This window comes from Polypterus senegalus, chromosome 3 (assembly GCF_016835505.1).
Source record: "Polypterus senegalus isolate Bchr_013 chromosome 3, ASM1683550v1, whole genome shotgun sequence".
NCBI lineage: Eukaryota > Metazoa > Chordata > Cladistia > Polypteriformes > Polypteridae > Polypterus > Polypterus senegalus.
This window is the reverse complement of record NC_053156.1, coordinates 54,621,994-54,634,493: the sequence shown is the minus strand read 5'-3', so window position 1 is coordinate 54,634,493 and position 12,500 is coordinate 54,621,994. Positions and strand designations below refer to the sequence as shown.

General features: G+C 35.4%; 1 protein-coding gene across 4 annotated transcripts in view; it reads right to left on the bottom strand.

Annotated features, from left to right (window-relative positions):
- Positions 1–12,500, bottom strand: part of mink1 (misshapen-like kinase 1) — a 232,261-nt gene that overhangs the window by 12,367 nt on the left and 207,394 nt on the right. For all 4 annotated transcript variants that reach the window (XM_039747227.1, XM_039747228.1, XM_039747229.1 and 1 more), the window contains 4 exons: positions 8,372–8,472; positions 8,068–8,217; positions 6,872–7,031; positions 6,092–6,231 (listed from right to left, as the gene is read on the bottom strand). In XM_039747227.1, coding sequence (XP_039603161.1) covers positions 6,092–6,231; positions 6,872–7,031; positions 8,068–8,217; positions 8,372–8,472 — 551 coding nt within the window. The remainder of the gene's footprint in view (positions 1–6,091; positions 6,232–6,871; positions 7,032–8,067; positions 8,218–8,371; positions 8,473–12,500) is intronic.

The following is a 12,500-nucleotide window of genomic DNA, read 5'->3' as shown; positions in this document are numbered from 1 at the left end:
CGTGGCATTTAAACGATGCCCAATTGGCACTAACGGACCTAAAGTGTGCCAAGAAATCATCCCCCACACCATTACACCACCAACCTGCACAGTGGTAACAAGGCATGATGGATCCATGTTCTCATTCTGTTTACGCCAAATTCTGACTCTACCATGTGAATGTCTCAACAGAAATTGAGATACACACATATATATATATATATATATATATATATATATATATATATATATATATATATATATATATATATATATATACATATATATATATATATACATACATAAATATATATATATACATACATATATATATATATATATATATATATATATATATACATACATACATACATATATACATACCTATGATTTGAAGATTAAACTGTGATACCTGCTATACCCTCATTTTTTATTTTGGTTGTCCTTTGCACAGTTTGATTCCTTCTATACCCGTTTCTGTTTCAGTTATTTAATTAGCTCAATCAACTCCTAATGTCACTGATCATTAGCACCTGGATTGTTACATTTGTTTGTGCATGCACAGGGCTATATACCTACAGGGTAATCAGTCATTTTATCTGAAAAGTGGTCTAGTACTTAATAGGTTTTTTCCTTGAATGAAATAAAAAAATAAATGACAAAATGCCATAATGGGTGGAAAGTTCGTATAATTCTAAAGGTACAGGACTGATGGGCTCTCAAAATATTGTAATAAAAACCTCTCATTTTTTTTTTAATTAGCCGTGAAAAAAACATTTCAAATAATAACTCTATGATTTAGTGAATTTTGCTAAAAGAAGCAATCTGCACTGTTTGTATTAGCCATCCCCTTTCGTTTTAGGCAGAATGGCTCAGGCTGGTCCTCATGAACCACAGCGGCAAAATATACACTTGCTAGTCAATGTCACATGTGTCAATATTTTGGTGAAATGTCAAAGCTAAACTGTCAATTCCAGGAAAGGAAAGAACAGCAAGGAAAGCTTGAAAGAAAGTACAAAGGGGCGACAGTAGGTCACCCAATTTATTTTTATATATATATATATATATATATATATATATATATATATATATATATATATATATATATATATATATATATATATATATATATATATATATATATATATATATATATATATATATTTTAAATCAAAGAAAGGTAAGTTTATCAACATTAGCACATTCTGCATACACAGTGCAAACAAACTAATTTATAGCATCATTCAATCAAACCAAGACATCAAAAGATCAAAAAAATATATAATAATTAGTGCCCAATTTGCAGACTTATATGTGCCAATTCTTTGAGGATTATGTAATGTGCATTATCATAATAAACAGAAAATGATGTTTTTGATTTTAAAAATGATTTGAAGACAAAGACTGTTTAAAAAAAAAAAAAAAAAAAACACTTGCTTACTGGGTTATTATACCCATGCTATGCAATGCTGCTACGCATTGCAGATGTCTTTGCAAAACACTTCCATGATCAGCCTTTTCATAATTTTCAACTGTTAGTTTATCATCTTCATTAGCAAAAATAGCCACACACTGTTTTAATATAGGAAGCCTGGCTCTTGCTGTCTCTCTCTCTCTCATGCTGGAAGTAGCAGCACTGTAAATGCAAAACAGTTTGTAATACGCCACTGATTCTGGCAGTTTTTGTTTGCTTTTTAGATGAGCTACACTCTTTCATAAATCCTGTTCTTTTAACCTGGTTGTTGCTTTATATTTGTTTGTACTTAATGAGTAGCAATTAAATTATTTGATGTTTTAAGCAGCAGCGCTATAAATTTGGATGAAATGTAAAATGGTTTGCAACACATTGCTGATTCTGGCTATGCTATTTGCTTTTTAGCCTCCTGAGTCTAACTGCAGCTTGAAACAGGCAATTAAGCTAAAAGAGGATTTAAACAGTGATATATGGTTGAATTTATTTGACCAGATAAGACATTGTTACAATAAGCAAAGAATGTCATGTGAAGTTTACACACACTCGTAAAAGGGGGGTTACATGTGCACCCTTTGATTCTGTGAAAAATGTTTAAAAAAAAAAAATTATGTGGTCAAAGCCATCCGTTAAACAAGGGATCAGCAATGTTGATCCTGGTGGGCTGTAGTGACTGCAGGCTTTTCTTCCAACCCAGTTGCTTAATTCAAGCCCAATCCTTACAAATTACCGATCTTATTTAACTTTTTCATTCTACCATGTCAGGTCATTCTAATATTTCCAAAGACTTTATCCAAACGATTTGAAGTCTTAAACAGATGAGTAAGGAGTAACTCTCAATCCTTCACTTTTTTCTCTTTAATTTTCTTATAAACATTTTATTAAACCATATAAGTTCATGATGAATACACACAGGTATAAATGGAAGTAAGCTACATGGAGAACTGTGGACTCCCTTGCCATTTGAATCTAATTGCTAGTAAAGAGCCATTCAAAACAGTGAATGCAGCTGTTTAAGACTAGAATAAGCAAGTAAGGATGGGAAAGCTTAAGTGATGCAACTAAAATGAAACAGAAAATTGCTGCTTGAGAAATAAGTGCTTAAACAGCAATACTGACTTCTAACTAAGAAACTGGGTTGGGACAAAAACCTGTAGTCAGTACAGCCCTCCAGGACTGATGTTACTCACCGCAGCCTTAAATGGTAAGAGGAAGCGTAAAGTGCTGTCTCTCAATGAGAAAATAAAAATTTTAGGTGTTTTGAAGAGTGAATGTCACTATTCTTATTTCAAGAATACATCAGGATGTGCGTAGGTAATAATATTTTCGTAAATTACAGGTAGCCCCTAAGTTACGGGCATCCGACTTACGAACGAGGACGCAGCTGCGACGCATGCAACTCAGGAACTGCCGCTCCGTCATCTTCGGCCTGGGGATGCTGCAAGCGGAGGCTGGACGGAGGAGATTTCGCTGCTCGCACAGTGTAGTGTCCTTTGTGAGGCTCCCGGCAGCAAGTGGTGACCCATGGTCCATAGTCACCGGGGCCACAGCTACTACCCGCCCACTACGCCGCCGCAGCTACTGCTCCTGACTGGACGCAGGCTGGATGGAGTAGAGGGGAACGTTTCACTGCCCACCCAGCACACATGGCTGGTAATGCTGCAAGCAGTGACCCAACTGTGGCTGAACGGAGGCCATTGAGGGCGAACGGGGCGGCAGGGGTAGCATTGTAGTGTGCCTCGGATGGCTGACTGTTGAATTGGGGTTGGGCAATGTTTGTTCTCGGTGGGCGGACGCTGCAGGCAGCATATTGTAGTGGAGGTGACTGTGTGGTGGGTGAGTGATGATTTTCTAACGTCAAAAGTAGACATGCACAGTCATTTTACATATCCACCTACTATATATTAGAGAACTAACCAATACAAAATCTTAAATTTAATAATAGGCAGTCAGCTAATCCTTATATGCTTTACAATCAAATCTTTCTCCAAAAAAAGAGGATCTACAGGAATAAGTTATTCATAACTAATCACACCTTCTTGGAGTTTCCTTTAAGGGTTTGATGGGTGAAATGAGAACACGAACAAAATCCTAATCTCATACTGATTTGGTACTGCCGACTCCCACCAATTTGCTACTGTATTTCTTTAAAAATAACTTTCATTTTTGTCATTTTTAAAGCATAACTTTAACAAAAATGTATAGTTCAAAGTATAAAATCAAAAATATATCAGACTTTTGTGATACTCTTGAATTTAAACTTGAACCATGTGCCTCCCTTCTCACCTACTTAAGGAGGTAGTTGGACTTTTTTCTCTCTCTTTTTCAATCTCTCTCATATTTTGGCTGTGGTAAGTCAAAAATAATTTCCAAGTGCTTTAACAGCTGTTAAATATCAAATGCAAAAACTGAAATGAAAAGTTAATTTACAATTTTGCTTGGGAAAGGGACATACAATTAAACAGAAACAAAGGTGGTTGCTTTCTTACAAAGCTGACTTTCATGAGGAGCAACCTTAAAAGGCCTGCTAGACAGGCAGATTTACGGAGTGATAATCTTGTCCAAAGTTAATATGATGAACTCACTTTGTAACTGCTTTTCAATCTTATGTTAGTGAGCAGCTTGTATAATCTTATACATTCAGTTGTGAAAGTGGCTGTTCACTTAGGAAAATGAAAATCCACTAATGGGTTGACACTAAAAACATCTATGTGAAATCTGCCCTTAAAAAAGTTTTCAACCATGATCATGTGTTCTTTTTGAGGATTGTATTAAATTTAAATTAAAACTAGGATCCACTGCACTAATTATTTTCATAATTTTAAACATTTTGATCATGTCACCTCTTAATATCCATTTGGTTAAACAGAGTTCAACTCCTTCAAACTCAGTCCTGGAATTAGCCTAGTCACTCTTCTCTGGACTTTCTGTAGTGCTGCTCTGTTTTCCTTTCAACATTACCAAGTTCTGAAAAAGATCACCTCACCATAACTCTTTGCTTCCTGTGTCTGAGCCAATACAGTATCCACCTACACAGCACATGTTGATTTTACACTGCATTTGGTTTGATAACTCATCTTTTATTTCATAATCAGCCCAATGTGCCTTTTATACAATGAAATAATATTAGCTAGTTTCCAGTCTTCTGGAACTTCCCCAGTGCAGACACATACGGTACTTGTGATGTGAAAGTTGCCAAAATGTCAAAAATGAAAGTAAAAAACAATCAATTTTAAGCACACTAGAATATTTTTTCATTTCCAGTTAGTGACAAGAAAAGAAAAAAAACAAACTGTGCAATCTGAGATGATTCATTGTTATTTGCTTCAAAGTCACTACAATTTTGATCCTTTATTTATTTTGGAAATGTGTTAAAAAAACATTTTATGGTGAATACACACAGAAGCAATAGCTTAAAATGATGCCAAGTACTAGGGACATGTAAACAAAGTATCAAACATGGATGTGCCGATAACTATTTACTGGTAGTCATATTGGTGTGATACTCCCTTCTCGATCAATCTTCTTAGTGTTAGACCCGACTGTCACTCGGGCTGTAAAAACAGTGCCAAAAGAGTTAGTCCCAAGTGTCAATCGGGAAGGGTATAGACACGTCTTGCATACGACTCAAGGACTACTCAGGCTGTTAGTAAAATAAAGTGATTCTGGGAAGTCAAAAGTGACGCTTGGGTCACTTACACATGTGCAGTGTGCTTTTCACATTATTATTATTTGTATTATACTTTCTATGCTTTTGACTTTGTACTTTAAGTGTTTCACATGTTTTACAGTACAGGGTGGTCCAGATCTAATTATGCAATTATGAAAAGGCGAACACATCGCACCCGCTGTTCAACTGACAACCGTCTCCTTGTCATTTTGGAATGCAGGGCAGGTGCTGCCATCTATCGGCAACAAAAGAATTTTTTGTGAATTCTCTATGTAATAAACTTAAGTTGTAGCGTAATGAAAATTGCATAATTAGATCTGGACCACCCTATAGAAAGATGAGATTTAATAAAAATGTAATTTTTCAAGCCAAAAAAATGCAACACTTTTTAATGTTAAGGATGCTAATGTACTCAGAAACTCAGTGGCGTAGCATGGGTGTCAGCTGCCCGGGGCGGAGTCAAATTTCGCCGCCCCCTTATTTAGGTATTTCAATTTAAAAGACTAAAATATACAGTAATTCCCTGCCGCCCCTGAACCTAATATATCAGAGACTAAACCGTGTTCTCCACTACCAGGTAAGTGATATATTCACCTTTGCCTTCTTGGCTATTTTAAACAAAAAAGCATCTGTTAGAACTGTATACTAGTGTGGTCAGTGAAGTGCTTTATAGTGTCATTTCAAGAGTTATAGGTAAGAGGAGGAAAATAAATAACTAGACAGAGTGATCTGTCATGGACCTGAAATGTTATTTATTTAAAGAACCTGCCTCTTACATTTGAAAGCTTAGGTAAAGTGTATATTTATTTCAGATGTCAAGAATTGCACTTAGGCTACATCTTCTCAAAGCACAAATTGCAATATCTGTGGTTGATTAAATATTAAAACATTTGGAACACTTATAAATATAATATCTACCTTAATAAAAGGACAAAGTGTCTGTGTGTGTGTAATTTAAATAAATACATTACCTTATCATTGCGCTCACAAAGAAATTTCAGCCGCTGGGCTCTTTTATGCATGAAAACTCCATCGAGGTGGCCTGTCTCCACACTTCGGATTTCTATAGCCTTTTCTCCCCAACCCATAATCTGGTTTGAACAGATATATGCTGTAGAAAGAAATGAATAAAATATATTCACACTCTTTAAAGACAAAATCAAAACACATAGTACTGTTGTTCAACAAAGCAGACTAAAATTTGGCAAACAGAAGAGACTGGATACTAAAATAAAGTGATTTGTGGAGACTTAAAACTTTTGTGGATTTTTCACATTCCACTAACTAAAAATTTAAGTCAAAATGCATCTGAAGAGCATTCTCTTTCACTGATTTTCAACACATGCAATACCCTTAAACATGACTGAACAATTATTAAAATAACAACAAACCTAACCAAGTGAATTATGCAATAAATGATAATTGCACTGAAGTATGATGAATAGTATAGATTACTATTTTTGGAAAAAAGCTGCACATTCACATGTCAAAATCCATTTATATAAGAAATCTGGAAATTAACCTGCTGTTAAAAGTAACTGATATCTGTCAATATACAGAGATCATACAAACTACTGCAAATCTTGTCTTAATCAGTAACTTCAATCTGAAATAGTAATTACAATTTCCAAATTGAAAACAATTTTCTACTCAAATATTTTCTATCACATATAAAAATAAACATGTCTATTTATAAATGTATAGATTTGGAAATTTAAATTAATCATCAGCAAAGCACACTGCATCCTCACCCACAGAGGTAGGCATCTCTCCCCACTGTAATACAACGTCCTTTATGATGCGACCATAAGTGTTGACATAAACGCCCTCATCCTCATAACAGAGTAGCATTTCCATTCCATCAGAGTTAGGCAAGAAAACAATTGCATGAGGCATGACCTGGCTTTGAATCTAAGTTATGAAAAATACACAAGCCATTATATTATAATAGTTCATTTTGAGATTCCTTAAAATGTATCTGATAAGTATTATACTCATAACACTCTTTCTACTTTAACCAACATACATGGATATGTAAAAGGCCATAAAACCATTTTACTACACATTAAAATAACAGTATGTTTAAATCTGTACTTACGGCTAATCTAAAACAGACTAGCACAAAAGTTACACAATATTATACCACAAAAGTTTCTTTCTTCATAAAAAAACACTTATGTAAAATTCTCTGTTATGTAAAATAAAAAGGAATGGAACGAAAAAATTTTAAATGTTAAGGTAATGAATAATTATCATACAGTATTTACTCTATAAACATTTCTTATTCTTTAGTTTTCAATTAAGAATGCAGCGACTTTTTTCCCCATATACTCCATTACTCAGACCTGCCTACATAAATCAAGATTCATTAGAGGGGAAGGCCATTTCTCATACAGAAAAAAGCAAGAAATGAAAAAGAGAGATGCTTGTAATTCAGCTAGGGAACCCAGACTGCATTTATATGCAAGACCACCAGGTTTAGGGGGTAACAGCCCAAGTCTTCAATTATTTTTAATTAAATCAGGCCAACGTTTTTGCTGGATTTACACCCTCCAAATATCTGACACTGGTGTAGGCTTTACATTTTACCTTATATAATCAACATGAAAAGGAATGGTTAGAAAACTGTACTCTATGTAATCAATGATATGCGTTTAAAAATGCCAGTAACAGCAGACATATTAACGTTGTTAAAGAATATGCCAATATTAAATCATTACTGGTGAGGAGGGGCGAGGGACAAAAAACACTTCAAATAAGGTCATTTATTACATTGTAGCAAATAACTTAAATACTTGTTGCATTAAAAGAACACGAAGCGGTGTACAATCAATGTAGAAATTACCTATCCTAATTCCAACACTGCAAAGATCAATCCATCTACTGTATAGAAAGATGTTTTCAAAAACAGATGATTACATATGACAAAATTTATGATAGTACATACATGTACAGGAATATAGATATCATAATTATTTCCAGAATCAACATCAATGGCATGGAACCCAGCACTGGAACCATAGATGACCTTTAACCTCTGACCCTCTTCAACTGTGAGGTCAACAAGCTGTGGCCTGTGTGGCAAGTCTGCAAATGACTATGGGGGAGGAAAAGAAAAAAGTCTATTAATATGTGAAGCTTAAGTATATCAAAATCAAGTAGTAGTCTGATTTAGTGAACAGTCACAGAAACAGGAAAACAGATTATCACAAACACACTCAAAATTACATATATCATGAAGACATTCCCACCTTGAATGCCATAAACTTATGATAAGGCTTTGGTGCCCAGGCATAAACTTCCACAGAGTTCTTCAGTGCAATCACCAGGAATTTGATACGCTCATATTTTACTGGAAAGTGTTAGAAGAAAGAAAACAGTTACATCAAAGGAAGCTGAATGATAAATTTCATATTAAAGAACATTATTTATAATTACGTTATAAATTGATCTGCCACAACATTACAACCACCTGCCTGATACTATGTAAGTTCCCATCGTACAACTGACACAGCTCTGACCTACCCAGGCATAGCCTCCAAAAAACCTCTAAAAGGTGTCCTGTGGTATCTGCCACCAAGACAATAGCAGCAGATCCTTTTAGTTCTGTAAATTGTGAGGTAAGGCCTCCATGGATTGGGCTATTTTTTCTAGCACACCCTACAGATACTCAATCAGATACAGATTTTGGGAATTTGGAAGCTAAGTCACCACCTTAAGCTCTCATTCATAAACATTTTTTGCAGCATGGCAGGGCACATTATCCTGCTGAAAGAAGCCACTACCATCAGGAAATAGCACTGCCATGAAGTGGTATATGTGAGGTATGTATCAAAGTAACATCCACATGAACTGTAGTGCCCAAGGTTTCCAAGCAGAACACTGCCTCTGCCAGTTTCACTTCTTTCTATAGTGCATCCTGCTGCCATCTTTTCCCCAGTTACATGATGCACATACACCTGGCCATCCACATGATCTAAAAGAAAATGTAATTCATTAGACCAGGCCAACTTTTTAATTTGCTCCATGGACCAGTTCTGATGCTAACATGCCCACTGCAGGTGTTTTAGGAAGTAGATGGTCGTAAGCATGGGCACTCTGAGGGGACCGTGGCTATTTAGGCTAATACACAGTAAGCTGTGATACACTGTTGTTCTAAAACCTCTATCCCATGGCTAGCATTATGTTTTTTGTGCTAAAGTAGCCCTTCTAAGGAAGAGGACCAGATTAGCTAGCCTTTGCACTGCATGCACATCAATGAAGCCAGGGTGCTGAAGACCCTGTCACCTGTTCATCAGTTGTTCTTCCTTGGACCACTTTTGGTGGGTACTAATCACTGAATACCAGGGACACCCCCAAAATATCTGCAGATCTGGAGATCCTCTGATGCAGTCACTTAAGCCTTTACAACTTGGGTCTTCGTCAAAGATGCTCAGATCCTTCCACTTGCCCATTTTTTCTGCTTCCAATATATCTTCAAGAACTGAATGTTCCGTTGCTGCCTAATATATAGGTACCATTGTAATGAGATAATAAACTTTATTCACTTCACCTGTCAGTTATTTTAATGTTGTGGCTGATCGGTTTATGCATTTATAAAAATACTATATAAGCTTTGGTACCATTGTATTACAAATATTTAGCAGAGTTTGCAACATGTGGGTCCAAGTTGTCAAGACATTGGACTGTAATGCACAATCCTGTTAGTTTAATTCTTACTACTGAATCTGTGTGTGACCCTGAGCAATTCACATAATCTGGTTCTACACCAACTGTGCAAAAATAAGCTAAACTGCATTTGTTTTTTTTACTTGTTAAGGATCATTATAGAAATTACCTATATAAAAAATTGTTAAGATAAAGTAGTAATGCCATTCTGTATCAGCATGTATAAATGCAATATTTTGTGCTGGGCTTACATTATGACATACAAAGTACTGGCCTGGTCAGAATCTCAAAGTTGAAGATACTAAGATAACATCTAAAAGAATACCTATTCATATGCATATTGTTCTCCTCACATCTGAATAGACTGAGACTATTGCTTGTATTGCTTAACTCAAAAAACATATTACTAATTATAATTATAAACACAAAGTGTTCTCTAACATTGTCTAAACTGAATAAGTAACCAAGTACCCTTTTTTGCAGAATACATGTAGGATACAAATATTTTGGTAAAGATTTTCTTATATTTTCTATTTAAAGCTGCTGATAAAAGGCTGACTAAACTAAAGGATGCATGGAGTTCATATTGTTCAACAGCACATGGGAAAATGCATATTCACTTTAAAATAATAAAAGTAAAAGAAAAATTACAAATAAGGAATGATTATTTAATTTATCTAGCTAGCTTTATTTACTAAATTCCAAGAGGATCTATTTAGGATAACTTGGTCAAGAGACAGCATACCTCCAATAGTCTCTGTAATGGGCATATCATGTAAAGTCTCACTGTATTGCATGTTATATTGTGTATTAGCAAAAGCTTCAGAGAAAGTGATATATATCTTAGCTAAATGACCACCTCAATAAACATGCTATTCTTGATAAGTTTCAGTCGGGTTTCAGAACAAATCACAGTGCAGAAACTGTACGCGTTAAAGTAGTAAATGACTTGTGGGTACATGCAAACAGAGGCTGTTTATCTGTTCTCATCCTCTTAGATCTGAGTGCCACTTTGATAACATTGATCACAATATTCTTAGAAATCGCCTTAGTCAATGGGTGGGCCTCTCTGGCAGAGTTTTAAATTGGTTTGAGTCCTACCTGGCAGGTAGAAAATTCTTTTGTTAGTTGTGGTAATTATACTTCAAAGACACATGATATTCTATATGGTGTTCCACAAGGCTCTATCCTGGATCTGCTGCTCTTTTTGATTTACATGATCCCTTAGGTCAGATTATCTTGAGGCATAACGTGAGCTACCACAGCTATGCTGATGACACACAACTGTATTTATCAATAGTACCAGATGACCATGACTCTTGATTCTCTAACACAATGTCTTTTCTTACTTGTGTTTCTGAATGGATGAGTAGTAATTTTCTCAAACTAAATAAGGAGAAAACAGAAATTTTAGTGATTGGCAAAAAATGGAAATAATGATATTAGAAATAAACTTGATGCATTAGGATTAAAAGTCAAGACAGAGATATAGAACTTGGGGGTATCTATTTACTCTGACCTGAATTTTAAATCACATATTACTCAGATTACTAGGACAGCATTTTTCACTATATAGCAAAAGTTAGACCTCTTATAACATTGCAAGATGCTGAGAAATTACTTCATACTTTTGTTTTCAGTCAGCTAGATTACTGTAACGCAGTCCTCTCAGGACTACCCATAAAAGACATCAATCGATTGCAACTAGTGCAGAATGCAGCTGCTAGAATCTTAACTAGGAAAAGGAAATCCGAGCGCATCTCTCCAGTTTTGATGTCACTACACATTGGTTACCCATGTCATTTAGAATTGACTTTAAAACACTGCTTATGGTTTACAAAGCCTTAAATAATCACCTTACACTCCAAATTGTAACAGATCTTCAAATGAGTGCCTGCTTACAATTCCAAGAGCTAAACTTAAAAGAAGTGGTGAGGCAGCCTTCTGCCGTTATGCACCTAAGATCTGGAAAAATTTGCCAATAGGAATTCACCAGGCTCATACAGTGGATCACTTTATAAAAATGCTAAAAACATTACTTTAACATGGCTTTCTCACAGCTTCATTTTAGTTTAATCCTGATACTCTGTATATTCAATTAAATTATCATTATCATTCATGGTGGCTCCAAAATCCATACTAACCCCTACTTTCTCTTCTGTTGTTTTTCTGGTTTTCTGTGGTGGCGATCTGTGCCGCCACCACCACCCGATCAAAGCACGGTGATGTCATTACATTGATGGATTAAAGGCCAGAAATCCACATGACCGTCATCATCAAGTTCTTCCATGTGAACCCTGAATACAATGAGGACTAACTGAGGTCATTTATGTTTGGTAGAATGCCTAGAGAGGGCTGGGCAGTCTCGTGGCCTCGGTACCCCTGCAGATTTTATTATTTTCTCCAGCCGACTTTGAGCTACATCATTTGAATGAAAATGTGCTACATAAATAAATGTTGTTTTTATATGTACACAGTATCTCACAAAAGTGAGAACACCCCTCACATTTTTGTAAATATTTTATTATATCTTTTCATGGGACAACACTGAAGATATGACACTTTGATATAATGTAGTCAGTGTACAGCTTGTTTAACAGTTTAAATTTGCTGTCCCATCAAAATAACTCAACACACAGCCATTAATGTCAAAGCTGCTGGCAACAAAAGTGAGTACAACTATAAGTGAAAAATGTCCAAATTGTGCCCAAT